Below are 16,675 nucleotides of genomic sequence, written 5' to 3'. Positions count from 1 at the left end.
TTCCAAGGCTGTTTCTCGTATGAAGACTAAATTTTTGGTGATGAATGTCATAATTGTTTTTTGCAAGATGAGTACTGACTAAATTTCTGAGTTGCTGGTTGTTCAAGAGATCACTGGTGTAATTTGATTTTCTTGGCATGCCCCTCACAGTCTCAGGTGTTTAATTCAATTGGGTTCTGTAAGTTAAACTGAAATCCTGTAATTGAGCATTGACCTAATGAAACATAGAAGTTTCTCTGGGATACATACCTCGTCAAAGCATAATCCAGGCTTAGAGTGCATGTGAAATCCATTATTTAAATGCGCCATTTCAGGCTTTGAACTGTTTTGCAGTTGGGGTTTGCTGTTTTCTTTGTTGGTCATTACCAAAATTTTAACTGTGATTTGGACTGATTAAGGGTGGAGGGCCCAATAAGACTTCTTTGTGGTCAGTCACTGCAAAACTTGAAATCTTATACAGTGTTATATTTTATTGAAACATGAATCGAAACTGCAGAAAAATGTGAGCTGGTACAGCGTGAATAAATGCTAGTATATTGTGGTTTCTGAGGCATATCTTTTTAGAATCAGTAACTTTCTTTTGTCTTCATTTTGGAAACATTTAAATTTTAAACCATTCTTCCTATATTGCAGACATGGATATTGATTTGGCATCAGTTGTGACTGCAGTTAGCAAAAATAAATCAATTAAACATCTAAACATGGGTCGTAACCTTAACAACATGAAGCCAAAACACATTTCATCAGTTATGGATGCTGTTGTACAAATGATTCAGGTGAGTTACATCAGCTTGTGTTCTGAGAGACATTTGATAAAATTTGATTAAATGACTGCATTTATTTGCATGCTAACCGTCTTTGAATAAATATTGCACGTGTGGTTTGAAACACTTATGCATGCAACTTGGAAATATGTCAGAGTAGGAATATGGCTGTCTACTGGGTTGTCACGCTGTGTAGTGTGGTAGAAGTTTGCCTCCATCATCAGGGTGATCACGCTGATGGAGGCAGCAAGGACCTGTGAAATGTTGGTAAACTGAAACATTGTTTCTTGGAAACTGTAGTGTAATTATTGCAGAAAGTGCTGTAAGGCTGATCATTAATGTTGCTCATCCTTGTTGCAAACATCTAGTGTAGCAGCCATCTTTACATCACACTTGCTCAGCACAATTGGACTGCAACTAAACCACACTTATAGCATGCCACTTATGAACTGAGTTATAGTATAACCAGGTCTCAGCAGTATTGCCAGTCATACAATGGAATTTATCTTGTACATTATAAACTATTTTAACATACCAGAATGAATGAAATGCTTGTGTGTTGAATTAAGTACGACAAGGGAATCTACCGGTCCTTCCTAATTCCTGAATTATTTTGTCATTACCATTGACAAGCTTCTTATATGAGATTTGAGATTTCAGTTGCACTCAAAATATGGCTTGTGGTTTTCTGGATTATGATACCAGTTGTCTTATAGGTTCATCCAAAATATTAATAACCACCTACAAGACTGCATGGCTTCAGTGCAGAACAAACAGTCCATAAGCTTCCTGTAAACATTTTATCTTTAATAAATTTCATTACATTTACAGGATTTTACAGATTGATGTTAGTTTAATGATCTTAAGTAAGTTGTAAATATGTGAGATTTTAGGTTCTCACAAAAGTGAAAATGTCAGTGTTGGTTTTCTGGAGGAACATACTGCATCTATCTTCAGGTCTACGAGCATTGTCTGCAAGCCCACATAGCATTATAACCCAGAAAGCAAGCATCAACAAGTTATAAATACTTTGATCTGTATTACTAAATTGGATAGAAGAAATGAAGTACATGTTTTATGACTTAGGACGAAGACTGTGTGTTGCAGTCTTTATCAATACCCGATTCGAAGCTCAAGTCTGACCTGTACAACCTAATCAATGCCCTAGGCAGCAACCAATGTCTACAGAGTATTGATATCAGGTAATAATGCTTTTGTGTTGATATTCCTATTATTTATGAATGGGTAGGAAGCACCAGTATTTAAAAGATTAGACTCTATTAATACTGTTACAAACTAGACACTTATAATCACATAAATATTTATTACAGTGGTAACCTGATGGGTGATGCAGGGGCTAGGTTGCTAGCAAAGGCACTGCAAATCAATTCCAGGCTCAAGAGCATTATATATGATCGTAATAACATCACACTTCAAGGGTACTGTGATCTTGCATATGCATTGGAAAGGTATGCTTTCAAGGACATTTCTATGATTTTTTTAACCATGCTATGAACTATGAACTTTTCTGTTTTATAATTTGGGGCATTTTAGGACAATATGACATTTTTCTGATTTTAGACATTGTTGTTTTATTGTCCCATTTCCACGCATGAAATTTGTGAGCACACCGCCAATTGTGCTGTAGTCACAATAATAAAATTGTTTATCCAGAATCCTGATCTGTTGTCTAATTCTACTCTGAAAATGAAAATATTATTCACATTCATGCCTAGCAATTTCCTTAAAAATTAGAAGCTGAATAACATCCATAAACCTGTCTGTCTCTGTTGCTGTAGTAACTACACTGTACGATACATGCCATTCCCAATTTATGATGTGGTTCCGTGTATGAAAACTTCATCAGAACGTACTGACTCGGTCATGAGAAAGATCCAGGATCTCCTTCATAGGAATGTGTCACCTAAGAAGTACAGCAATGGTCAAGCATTCAGACTGCAGCAGGTAAGTAACATATTCAAAATTTGAAGTTCACGTGATGGTAAACATGCCAGTTGTGGTATTTTTTGTGATGCCTTATAGTTTATAGGTGTTTTTTTATAAGAAAGCTTTGCCTCCATCTTTAGAGTAGAAGTGGATCAAGATATGAGTAAGTTCTCTTTGCCCTAATTTCTTTTTCCCCATTTCCATTGGCCTCACTCCCACCTATATAAACAGCACATATTCCCTTGAAGATGGAGGTGATGCATTCTTCCAGAACATTAGTAACCACATAAAAACCATGTGATATCATAACCCAGAAGACTACAATAAATATGTAACATATTTATAGAGTTTATTCTTGTATGAATCTGGCATTGAATAAATAGTGGATGTTGTTGGCCTTACATAGCTGTCACAGCTCGTACTTATGCTTTTATTTGCTGTACTTTTGCTACAGATACCTGGTTTCATTCTCAAGGTAGTCTGTATGGGATTTGTGATGCACAGAGTGTCACTGAGAACTCTCCCCCCCCCCCCCATGTACTTTGTTTCCTGTGCCATTTACAGTGTTAATAATGCTTCACATGCATGTTATCATCAGTTGGTGCTGAACCATTTTGAATTTTATTGCCAAGGGACTTGGCTCTCCTCACTTTTATAACTATCATTAATTCTTGTTGGATTTGACCTGAGATCACTGAAATCATGTTATGGTGCAGTGTTGAACCCAGTCTGATAATATCAACAGCCCAAAAGTTAAAGAAGTTGGTAGTAATAATGTTTCAGTAGTAGTAGTAGTAACAATAATTATAATTAGAAATTTGTTGTGAAATAAATTGTTCTCAAAGTGGATCTTTTATTGTGCATTGTTTAATATCCAGGAAATCATGTTCTAGTGTGATGTCAGACAGATTCAATCATTTCTGAACAGTGGTGATTGAAGCCAAAGCCTCAACACTACTAATACTGAATTCTGCGATTGAACATGATTGTGAGCCATTTCCATCCACTTTCCTTTCTTGCAATGATGGTCACTAATAATTTCATTCATTAAATGTGCCAAAAGAATATTGGGTAAAATTTTATATGGTATTAACAAAAGAGACATTCCTTAGAAATTACTATAATCAGTTTTGTATTGTATTGATAAATCATTGATTCTTTCTATTAATGTAATAATTCTTCCTTGTTCCAAATGAAGACTGTAAGTATAAGTTTCTCTGAATGTAGTGTCCTGCCCTCTGTGTGTAGAAGTTTAACTGGAGTTAAACTGGAACCCAGAAATTTATAATACTTCAGTTTCTCAATAGCAAATTTATCTTTGATGAAGCTGCTACCTGAAGATCAGATAAAAGAAATTGATGGGTTGTAATATGTCAAAATATATTAGTTCTGTGTGTATAGAGATTGGATTAAACAGAATTGTATTTCTGTTTCTTTTACTGTGTGTGCTGCAAGAGCTGTGAAGAGCTTGGTGTGTGTTTTTGTCAGGGTTTCCTTCTTAGCTCCACCCAACAGATGGTAGACAGGCTAGTTGTGCAGACTCAGGATACAATCCGCACACTGTCACAGGAGTCAACTGACAATAACAACGATATCAACTATGCTACAGGTCTTATTCAGGATGCAGATAATTCTAAACAGGTAAATTCGCATGTGTTTGTATACCTGCAGCAACAAGTGTGCAGTAATTATTGTTGAGATTTGAGGGTTTTTATGTTGTTAAAAATGAAGATTGTGGTCTTTAGGTTGTGATGCCATTTTGAGTTAATATGTTTTTAGGTCACTGTTCTCACGCAGGTTACGTTTTGTTTTGCAGCTTCTGCCGAGGTTACAGGAAGTGGTACAGAGGCGAGAAGAAGCTAGCAACCCCATTGATGTAAAGCTAAAACAAGTTGCAGATGAATTGCACAGCGTTGCGGTTGGATATCTGCAGGTTTGTAATACTTGTATCTGTTTTTCCTCCAGGAATGTATGCAGACTAAACTACTGTTCAGAGTTTCAAAGAATGTGCTTATATTTTGGGATTATGACATTTGAAATTTTTAATTTAATTGAGTTTGGTTGAGAAGTGTGTATATCTAATTGGTACAATGGATCACAGACACACCAAAGTAATTGATTTTGTGAATTAAAAATTATTGTCGATTAGAAAGTTGTATGCATATAATGCTCATGTTCATGTAAATCTTTGTGATTTACACAAGTATCACCTTGCTGATGGTTTTTATGGTCTTTCTCAGTCCCTCCAAGCAGTTGCCAGTGTAGTACCTTAAGTTATGCCACCACAGCAGGAAACATCAGATTCTGAACATAATGATAGTAATCATATGTTTATAAACTATAGAATGGCATCATCTCCTCAAATTGCTGTTCTCATAGGTGTTAGAGATATAGATGGACTCTAACAGAGTATTTATTTCTTAATTCATCCTCCATTCTGTTTCTGTGTTACAAAGAAAGTTTTGACTCATTCTGTGTTGTGTTCCAGGGTACTCTGGAGAGCATGATGAAGTGTGCAGAAGATCAGTGTCCACATGTTTTGGCTGATGATCGAGTTCAGGGCGAGATCAGGAAGATGTGTCATGAAAAGATCTTCCTTCCTCCTGAGTTTATCCATACCTGCCTCGTTGAACAGGCAGGCGCAGACATCATGAACAAAGTCAAGTTAGTATATACTTATGAAGTTAAATCATTTAATGGTGGTGTTTCATCTGCAGAGGTTGAGTAGCATCTGATGAGAGGACTGAGTGGTTGATTAGATATTGTTTTTGAAAGAAATAGTAATGGCATGTTTGAAGATACTGTCCTGGCATTCACCTGGAGGGACTTAGGAAAACCATTTGTAAAACAGCCTGGATAGGCAGTAACCAACCAGTCACCTGAAGACAGTAGTAGAACCAACTCCTCCAATGGTATGTACAGAGTGATTACAAATCTTTGTACTTTATAATTTATTTATGTAATCTAAGTTAATCACAGAAATTAAAGTTGTAGGACATAGCAATATTCAGATATTTACTGCCACTTTTAGGTTTTGAATACAGGAATCATTGGACAATCTACTTATCTCAAAACTATAATCATTGTCATTCTGCATATAGCACATTTGAAGACCAACTGATTCACCTTGAATTCTAACTTCAGTTTTATTGAGATTTTCAGGCATTGATCCGGTATAGATGGTCTCCTTGGTATATTCACAATATTCTAGTGAAATTAAGTTAGCTTTTTGAACGTATGAGGCTCGTCCACAAAGTAAGTTTCCCTGGGGCCGTTTACAGAAACAAAACACAATTTCATGGAAATATTTATTGCAACAGATACAGCAAGTGTCCAGCTATTTTTCAACATATTTGCCACCGGAATTGAGACATTTGTCATACCGTGGGACCAACTTTTGAATACCTGTGTCGTAGAAGTCTGCCGCCTGGGATTGGAACCACTGTGTGACAACCATCTCCGCCTCTCTGTCATTCTCAAAACGCTGACGCTGACCAGACAGGAATTTCTTGAGGTGTAGGAAAAGATGGAAATCACTGGGAGCGAGGTCCGGGCTGTAGGGTGAATGATTAAACACCTCCCAGCTGAACTCCTGCAGGAGACTTGCTGTCCGTCGAGCCATGTGCGGCCTAGCGTTATCGTGCAGGAAGACAATACTGGCACTAAGCATCCCGCGCCGCTTGTTCTGAATGGCCTGCTGAAAATTGTCTGCACCAGCGACACACCATCTGCTTGCTCATGACGTTAGGCCCATAGACCCGGCACAGCTGACGATGAATTTCGATCGGCGCTATGCTCTGTGCATTCAAAAACTTTATCACTGACCGCACTTCACAGTCGGCGGGAGCTGGAATAAGAACCTCCATCTTCAACAGCTACAACGATGCTACTGTGAGAACGCGGGAAGTACCGTTAGTGCATGGGCCATGCTACGTCATTGCTCTATCACGTACGCACAGTCGCTTCGCGCAATATAAGGTTTGCTAGCTGTGGGACGAGTGGGAAACTTACTTTGTGGACGCGCCTCGTACATCACCTTTTTTTCTGCTACTGCAGCACACCTAGTGGATTGCTCACATAACATTTTATTATTAAAAAAACTTTTAATGCTGTTCATTGCCATTGTTTCAAAAACTTTCATTGGAGTCAATACTGAAAATTATTTTTGAAAGCATAAAGATCACTTATAGGTACCCAGTATATTAAAACTACAGTTCTGATAGTGGACAGTATGCAGTATTATGAAATACAGGTAGCCCCGATTTATGCCGGGGATGCGTTCCTGGACAAACCGGCGTAAATTGAAACTCTTTTATAATGTAAATCAATGGGAAGTCAATGACATGCATTCCCAGCACCCAAACATTGACGAGTAATATAATGGCATTACATTTAAGGCTCTGAAATAACATATGTAAAATAAAGGGTATTGACTGCGATTCTTTCGTTTGATTGGTGTGTACAATCATCTCTGCTGTTATGCGATAGTTGCATTCATGTAAGACGCCGACCTATAGAAAATCGCCTAGTAAAAATAACCCAAGTACCTCGACAGAGATTAAATTAGTCCTTTGAAAGTTTGCATTTCACAAACAGCTCTTACCGATTCATTGATCTCATTAGAGCAAATTCGTGTTAATAAAACATACGTAATTGCAGAGATGACTGTATTTATAATTTTTATTCAGAATCAGCGATGTAAGAATTACGATTTAGTATAAGAATCAGTACGAGATACATTGTGAAACGTTATAAATAATAGTAAAATATATTTTTTCCACTTTTTGACTTGCTGGTTTCTGAATCGGCGCAAATGGAGGGCTACCTATATTTAAACAGCCATTACAAGCAAGTCATGAACATACTAGAAGAAAAACAGTGGTTTTAGAAGGGATGTTGGAAACTTGAACACTTGAGTACAATTTTAAAACAAACTTGTTTGTATTTATGTACCAGTAAGTAACATTTGGCAATTCACTGATGTTCTTTGTTCTCAGCGAACTGAATCTGGCAGTGGTTGCTCATGTGTCTGATCGTATTACGGACGAAGTCATTGAATCTTTGTCACAGAGTTACAAAACACTGGTAAGCTGCACACGACATTAACATTCTTAGAAGTATCTTAAATGCCTAAGGTATATGAAGATGATGTGGATTGGATTCATCTGGTTCAAGATAGGGTCTAGCTGTGTAATTTTGAGAACACAGTAATGAACCTTTGAAATATCCTGGCCAGCTGAGCAATTATTAGTTCTTAAGAAGGACTGCTTCATAGAGTTATTTGGCTGTTTAAATTAATACTTTTCCACACATAGTAATATTCTGATTATTTTTAGGCATTTTTAATTTTTGTCTCTTTGTAAATCTATGTGTGTTCTTGCCTAAACCTAAGGTTATTATTATTATTTATGCCTAGTAAAGTAACATTAAATTGATATGAATTTTTGTAAGAAAGCTGATTAAAGGTTACATGGCAGAGAAGGGAATTTTTTTCCAGTACAACGTTCCATGTTTTGAATGAACATACAGCAGAAGGATAAATATTAAGAGTAGTAATTCAATTTCATGTGCACATTGAATACCATTTTAACATAATCTTGATGTGAGGGTTCTTTATTTAAGGATACTCTTTACTTTGTCTAATTTATACTGTATCCCAAAAAAAGACCTGTTCAGTCTGAATCTCAGTGTAGACTGGCATGTATTTGTTACAAAAGCCATATCTATGGCCTCATCCCATATCTACCAATATAAAATTTTTGTCATTTGTCTTCTTCACAGACATTAAGGAAATTTTCAACAGAGATCGCACTTTACATCATAATCAAAGCATTAATGTAACTGTCATGTAGCCTAGAGAGAACAGTACAATGTGACGATGAATAAGTGGCATTTATTGTCATGGAATTAAAGAAGCTTGATTTTAAACATCTGTTTGATCTGTGTGCCTCATAATTACTAGATGGGGGATGTGAACAAGAAGCGTTCTTCTACACCTGATGTTTTGCGGTCAAGGTCTCGCATGAGCTCGGATTCATCAAGAAATGATCCCAGTGAAAGCTTTTCCATGGCAGACACTCTGAGCCAGCAATCTGATCAGTCACCTATGGTAAGCTCATCTTTCATATACTAATATTCACCACAGCCCAGCAACTGTTCTGTGTAGCGATTCACACTCCATGTTTTCAGAAACACAGAACTCCAGCCGTATTGACAGGAAACAAGACAAAAACTGTTCATTTTTATTTGAGCCTTTCTAAAAGATCAGTAAAAACGTAACTGCATAAATAAAGAGTAAATGATTAAGCATCTTTCATTTGACCTTTGTTTGTGTGAGTGTGCTTGCTGTACCTCCAATTTCCTTTATAATCTTGGTTTCACTTTCAAGTTTTAATTCTATGTTTTGTCAGTATTAATTTGAATCGTTCTGGCTGATGACTATGACGGCTGTAACTGCAGAGAACGTCTGTATCATGTATATTTTACTGATCATTGTCGCTGATAATGGACAGGCTGATTCTCTTTCATTTAGGAAAAATATTTGTACGCATTAAAGAGTTTATCAAGATTTACTCAAAAATGTTACAGTTACGCGTTATATTTTGTCCTTATATAACAGTGTCATATCGAGATTAGCATAACCATCATCTACCTGTTCACCAAAACTAATTCTGCCTTCTGAGAGTTATTCAGAATATAATTTTAAGTTGTGAATATCTAATCACTTGCCGCTGTAGAGCGGTCAGTCTCAGAAAAATATCAGAGCAACTGAAATCTTTGTAGAATATTCTAATCTTAAACTTATTCTGAGTTTATGCACAATAAATTTACTGTAAGAGAGGGTGAGTAACAGGGAAATGAAGAAAATTTCATAATGAGGAGCTTCATAATTTATATTCTTCACTGATTAGTATCAGGGTGAACATATCAAGGAAAATGAGATAGGTATGGCATGTAGTATGCATCTGAGAGAAGAGAAATGCATACAAAATTTTGGTCAGAAAATGTGAAGGTAAGGAAGTTCTTGGGAAATTTGAGCTTGGATGGTAAAATAATATTAAAATGGATGTTAAAGATGACTGGTGTGAGGGTGTGGACTGGTTTCAGCTGGTTCAGTGTAGGGTCTCATGGCAGGCTTTGCTACTAACATCAGAACTCACTACAGTGAAATTATCATATAAGGTGTGTTTGGGGAGCAATGAATTTGAACAATAACAAGGAAAATCTTAGATGGAGGAAATTTAACATTGAGAATATATAAAACTTGGAATCTCCAAAATGGGAGGAATATAAAAGAAATGTTTTTACTATATAACACAACACTGACATTATTATAATTACTGTCATTATTATCATAATCATTAAAAATATTATTATTATAGTTCAGTTGTGTATTACATTATGTGTATGTTTATCTAGTGTCTGATGATCTCTTGTGTCGTATTCATGTTCTAATATGTTGCGTGTTTCTCTTTGGAACCTGCGGTATCGATATCTAGAAATTGGAATATTTGAACCTTGTAAGTACAAGTCATCCCCTACATTATGTTGGAGACATTAACATGTAATATGCATGTGACTGTGCACGGGCAGTGTTCGCTGCATGTGCATTGTTTTTTGTATTGTTTGGTTTGTGTTTTTGTATCCGTTTGTTGATGTAGCTACACACAAGGTTAATGTTGGATCCTGGGCCACGAATTCTCCGCATGATACAGATGTATTGTATGGATACTGATCTCAAGCACACCTCTTTAATGAACTGAATTACTTCAGTGCTCAGTACATCTTAGCCCTTTACTCCTCCCAGTGTAATAAAATTAAAAGGATCCTTTTCCATTTAACATAGTTAAACAGCAATATCTCATTTCAAATTTAAATGCTCAAGAAAAACCGGAGTGATAGCACCATATACTAGATGTTGCTACCATACTTGTATGGGACTAAGGGTTATAAACCCCCTTACTTCAGGACAGTTGGCCATGTTTTAGCTGCAGGGTTAATGGTTTAATTGTATATCTTTGTGATACATGGCCATTTGAAATATGTGTAAGATGTGATACATATCTTCAAGTTACATAACACAGGCTGTAAACCTTTGTCATTGACCCTCATCATTACTTCATTCAGGCCTTGTACTAATCTGTAACATAAAATCCTGTCACCTGGTTCCATCCATCCTGTGTACCTGCATTTGGCAAGGGTGGGAGGGAGCCTAATGGAAAATGTTGTCTTTGTATACTTTTGTTTTGTTGGTAGGCAACCATATACAAGTGACTTATTAAAGTTATATTTATGTCCTTTGGTATATCTACAAAATACTCGTATGTTTAATTATTGCAGTTAATTTATAATATATTTAAAATTAGGAATTTTTCTTATATACCTCTCATGATTGCTTTGAAAGTTCCTCCTCTGCTCCTAGAACAGGTTGTTTCTCACTAGTTTGCTCACTTATCTGCCATGTTACTAGGTTTTTGCCGTCAGTTAATTTTTCTGTTATCGGAAAGACACAAAGAGGAACAGAACTTTTATGATGATGAATGACAGTGACAGAGACAGTCTTCAGAGCTTTGGAAACAAATTTCATACTCACGCATCTGATCGTCTGAGAAGACTACATTGCATTTAGTCGCCAAGAGAGGATCAGATTTTATTTAAATGTCCAAAAATTTCATGATTTACTTTGAATCTGTGCCTAATAGTTTTATGTCCATAGTATGTGCACCATGTTTGTAGTGTATTTGTTTTAGAAATCCTATTTTAGTAGATTGCTGTCTTCTGGGTTGTAGCACTGTACAGTCTGGTAGAAGTTTACCAACATTTCAGATGATGGAAGCATCAAGTACCACAGAATGTTGATAAACTCCTACCAGACTGCACAGTGCTGCAACCCAGAAGACATGCATCTTTGGACTCATCGCTGTGAAAACCTCAATTCCTACCTGTTTCAGTAAATGAGCAAGTATTATTTTTAAACTTTGTATGTACATGTTGCCTGTGTTTAGATATAATTTTTTTTTTGTAATAGGTTCAGATATTTATGACAGTTGCTTGTATAGTCTGAAGGTCTGAAATGAAGTGTCATTTGGTTTATGTTGATCTAAGTCAGGTCAATTTGTAATTGGATTGACAAGGCCTTATATGTTTGTTAGGCCTATAGTTTATATGGGCATGAAATTAACCTTTGTCAGTAATTTAACAGACACATAATATAATCATAGCAATGCTACTGCTAAGTTTATTGTATTTTTATTGTCAAAATGTTTTAATCACACCCTTGTTTTTATTTAAACATAATACATTTAGTTTGTGTGTAGAGATATGAAGAATTTGCAACGTTTGTAATATTATTCAAGTAAAATTATACTTGTGAAAAAATCTTCTCTGGTGATCACCTACATCAAGTCAGAGTAAAGTCCAGCTTTTTTGATACACATTATCATGGAGACAGATGTTAAAAATATTAGACTGTGATCCAGATTGGTGCAACAAATTGCCTGGGAGGATTTGTCACATTTTCATCCTGAAAGTTTCAAGTCTTACAAAATCCCACTAAACTCTCCCCATATTGAATTTCATTTACAGAAGTGTTTTCTTTAATGTATATGCTTGTGTGTGCATGTGTATATATATATATATATATCTGTTGTACCTCAGACATAATTTTCGTTGTTAAAATTTTACCAACATTTTAAATATTAAATGAATAAATAGGAACATTTGTGAAATACCTAAGTTTTTCAGAAGTGACTGAACGCATTAAACATAACATTTTAATTGAAACTTAAGAAGTAAACAAAGTTAATTTGATTCTGTCATTGAAATATTTCTGTAAGTAAAAATTTTCCTTGTAAATTTCTATCTGGGAAAAGTTTCTTTATATGTTAGCTTCACTGTTATATAGTATCAGTTGTGCGCAGGCCACACCACACCTCTCCACAAAACGGAAGAGTCTTCATGGACGTAAGCTGAGACCGAAGTCTGTTGTGGATAGTGTCGATGGTCTCTCAGCAGATGACATACCTGATCTCTTGCCTTCATTACCAAAGTCTACAGAAGGTAAATATTTTGTAACACATAAGCCGGCCAGGGAGAGCCAAGCCTATATAATATTATCTCCTGTTTCAATTTCCCATAATAGTAACTGAATTAATGCCTGTTGCTTTGGGGGAAACATTTAAAAGAATTTGTAATAGTATTTATGTTCATGTACTACTAATAACTGTATACAGCTACACACTTCATCAGTGAATTTACATGCTAATGTTTCAAAAAATTCACGACTGATTTTTGGTATGTGTAATGAATTTTTACTACATTGATAGTGTACCAAACTATGAATAAATTCAGCCCTGCTTGCCTCTTCTACAAGCATTTCTTTGTGTCTGTTTAATTGTTTACTTATTTCATGTACTCACAGCATCTGCCTTTTCTTTTGTCTCAAAATACAGGAATCTTTAATTAGTAATTTCAGATTAATTACTGTTTATTATAATAAATACATGTATGTGTTATTATTTACTATTCTTTAATATTAATTTAATAGGTCACTTGTCTAAGTATGGTCTTTAAATTAATTAAGTGCATTTCCATTTAATGAATTTTCACTTATTAAACAGCTTTGAAGGACTGCTTCTCTTTATGTAAACTGAGGAGTTGATGTACCCATTGATGCTATTAACCAGCATATGTTTGTTATATGTAAACAGTTATGTGCATATTTATGAAACTGGCAATACAAACAGGAATTTACATCAATGTTCTGATACTAATTATGATACTTTTCTTTCTTCAGAATTGTAAACTGCGGTTGATTTCTTTACCAAACTTGTCTTTGCATGTGAAACCTCTTCTTTATAGTGATTAGTTTTTGTAGGTCCAAATATTCTTGCCAATTTGTTCTCAGACACCCTCAGTCTTCCCTTAGAATAAGATACCAAGTTTCACAACCACACAAAACAGCAAGTAAAATTATAGTTTTACTTATTTTAGTCTCAGTGTTTCTATGTAGTAACAGTAAAACAAAATATTTTGAACTGAATGGTAGCAAGTGTTCCCCAAAGTCATTCATTGAAACTTATTTTTGGCTATTATTTCGAAAATGAAGCATTTGCAATCAAATGTTTATAGGAACATTTTTTCTTATTTTTGGTGCTGGAACACGCACACGAAGTTTGTAAACATACTTCTGACTCACTCTGTATATATCCTTTTTGAATGTATCACCATGAATTACATTTGTTGCCTTTCATTTTATAGAATCTTTAGACTCTGTGGCAGAGTTGCCAACTGCAGTGGGGCAGCAGTTGCAACATTTGGTGAAGGGGCGACCACGAAGAGCCAAGACGAGGGCCCCAAGCCGGCCAATGCTGCGGCCAGCAGAAATAATAGAGAACATACAGGATCTGGGTGAGGGGTTGGACACATTCTTCAGACCAGGCTCTGTCACGCCTACTGGTACACCGTTGGTCTCACCCACATCAGATGACAGGTATCATTTTAGAAATATTTAGTACTATTTACATTTACACTTGTTACATAATCCTCAGGCTTCTCATTACAAAAATATAGCTTAAATTTTATTTTAATCACATGGTTTGTAAGCAGATGGGCCTTTTCTAGTAAATAAAGTATTATTACTAATACTAATTATCACTGTTGGTGCACGTGCATCCTGATCAGAATCACTGTATACAAGTAATTCACCTACTTTAAGATTGGCCCCACCAATCTTTCCAGTCTGCCATCTTGTCATGTGTTTGCTTTCATTTCAATATTTATGCCTTTGCATATCATATAAAAAGAAAGTATTGAAGTACTGCAAGCATATTAGAGATACAGGAGCTTGTCAATAAATCAACAATTTTAAAATTTATAACAATCTGACATTGTTGTTAACATGGTAGTGGACCTTTGGGTTCCATAAAAGGTGGAGAATTTTTTCAATGTCTGAGAATGTATTAGCTTCTTAAGGACTCTGCTGTATGGAGTGAACTTGATAAAATGTTTATACCATACTTCATTCCTTTGTCCACACCTGATGTTGAAAATTTCACATGATGTCCAGAAGTTTATTCAGTACTGATGTTTGCAGCTCACACACATTTCCATCAGAAGGCAGTCCAAACCACCAGTCTGGCAGTAAAGATGATTGGAAGAATGCAGACTCAAAGTCCAGTTTGGGTGGAGAAGGGAAGACAGTGAGAATATCTCCAGATCCTCCACAGACCTGTGGCGCATCAAACAAGTGTGGTACAGATGAGGACAAGTGTAACAGTGGGAACAACTTAAAAGAGAAGACAGGACGCAGGTGCAGTTATGTTCTGGATTGCATCCATCTTTCATAACTTGTCTTTAACAGTGTTTGTTAAATTAAGGAAAGATGTGCTATCAAAGATCATATGCTTGACAAATGGTATTCAATTAATGAACTCTGAAGTAACATATTAACAAATGCTGCCAAGTGGCAGCACTCCTGCTTCATATATAAGAGGTACTGGGTTCAAAACATGGCCTGGGATTTGGGTCTCCTGACAGGTTTTTATGGTTTTCCTCAGTCCTTTCAGGCAAATTCTGGAAAAGTGTCTTGAATTGGGTCATGACTGCTTCCTCCAACATCCTTTCTGATCCACTAATAATTATATCATTCAGTCCTGAACTACTGACTGCAATGCTAAATAAACCACAAATAAATAAAATATTAACTTGAGGATGACTTGGGCAATACATGTAGCATGTTTGTATGAGACAATCAATGTTGATTTGAAAGCCTGAAGGGACCACTTGGAAGGCAGAGGCATATATATATATATATATATATATGAGGATAATATTAAAGTGGATCTTAGAAAAATTGTGTGGTAGTGTGTGTTCTCTGTTTACTTTGGTCAGGATAGAGACTAGTGGTGGGCTCATGTGAACAGTATTAATCCTTTGGGTTTCATGAAATGTGTGGAATTTCTGGATTATTTGAGCAACTATTGCTATCTGAAGAAGGATCTTACTCCATGGAGTTAATTAGTAATTATATATTAAGGTAATTTTTTACAGTTCACACAGTATCACGGTATTGCATCCTCACATGTCACGTTTTCATTGTCTATGTGTCTGCCCCCTGTGTTATTTTCCATAAGAGTTCCCCCCCTCTCACTCACCCTCTCTCCTCTCGTTTATATATCTTCCCCCACTTTGTCTCTTCATCATATAAATTATATCATAGAGACATTACTGTTAAATAAACTAAACAGCTACCTTATTTAAAGGGAGGAAGTTCCATAGAGGTGTTAACAGAAGGACACTAGATGTTTAGTAAGTTATTCTGTCTGTAATCAGAAATTTTCAATCAGGTGGTGGTGTTATAGAAAAATTTTGTGACAGTTTCATGGTTCATGAGTGTTCCAACACTTGCAGCTCCCCTCTCCTGAAAGGAGTGTCTGGCCTCTTAGAACCAGCAGCACCTCGCTCCCGGTCGAGTGATAACTTGGAGAAGTACTCTCCCCTCATTGGACGACGGTCTCAAGGAGATTCACCGCTCACAGCTTCCCCATTGGCAAGGCGGATGCCTGGGCAGGAAGGTAGCCTTGAGGGTGAGTTCTTATAGTACTGTTATCTACAAATACTGAACTTTTGTAATTCCTTTGTTTTTATCTCTGAGAATGAAAATTAGTCTTGAAATTTAATTAAACATGGCTTAATCCATATAGAATATAAGATCTCCATGTCTGATAAACCATCCATTTTTATTACTGGATGCTTCCACCTCCCTGTGGTCGTGGCATTTTCACATATAATCATTATGTAACATTCACAATACCAGTAGCTGTTTTATCATAATATTTGAAAATAAAAATTGCCAGTCACCAGTTGAAGATTTGAGCTTGGGGCCTCTCAAATATAAACTGAGGGTGCTAACTACTCGGCATTGATATTCTAATGCATGTATAGAATTTTACCATGTGTCAAGC

At 36.0% G+C, this 16,675-nt stretch overlaps 1 protein-coding gene across 5 annotated transcripts in view; it reads left to right on the top strand.

Moving 5' to 3' along the window:
- LRR (capping protein regulator and myosin 1 linker 1 leucine rich repeat protein) overlaps positions 1–16,675 on the top strand; it is a 59,878-nt gene that overhangs the window by 28,597 nt on the left and 14,606 nt on the right. For 3 of the 5 annotated variants that reach the window (XM_022072176.2, XM_022072174.2, XM_022072179.2), the window contains 14 exons: positions 634–776; positions 1,851–1,966; positions 2,096–2,233; positions 2,564–2,729; positions 4,200–4,352; positions 4,528–4,644; positions 5,200–5,375; positions 7,709–7,796; positions 8,674–8,820; positions 10,211–10,231; positions 12,632–12,770; positions 13,971–14,202; positions 14,806–15,021; positions 16,122–16,297. In XM_022072176.2, the coding sequence (XP_021927868.2) occupies positions 634–776; positions 1,851–1,966; positions 2,096–2,233; positions 2,564–2,729; positions 4,200–4,352; positions 4,528–4,644; positions 5,200–5,375; positions 7,709–7,796; positions 8,674–8,820; positions 10,211–10,231; positions 12,632–12,770; positions 13,971–14,202; positions 14,806–15,021; positions 16,122–16,297 (2,028 nt within the window). The remainder of the gene's footprint in view (positions 1–633; positions 777–1,850; positions 1,967–2,095; positions 2,234–2,563; positions 2,730–4,199; positions 4,353–4,527; positions 4,645–5,199; positions 5,376–7,708; positions 7,797–8,673; positions 8,821–10,210; positions 10,232–12,631; positions 12,771–13,970; positions 14,203–14,805; positions 15,022–16,121; positions 16,298–16,675) is intronic. The other 2 variants (XM_022072177.2, XM_022072175.2) reach the window with 1 other exon arrangement.

Source organism: Zootermopsis nevadensis, unplaced genomic scaffold (assembly GCF_977971745.1).
Source record: "Zootermopsis nevadensis isolate Lab colony 2312 unplaced genomic scaffold, Znev_1.0 Znev_ptg000028l, whole genome shotgun sequence".
NCBI classification, from domain to species: Eukaryota; Metazoa; Arthropoda; class Insecta; order Blattodea; family Termopsidae; genus Zootermopsis; species Zootermopsis nevadensis.
Note: the sequence above shows the minus strand (reverse complement) of the source record. Positions and strands in the feature narration are given on the sequence as shown.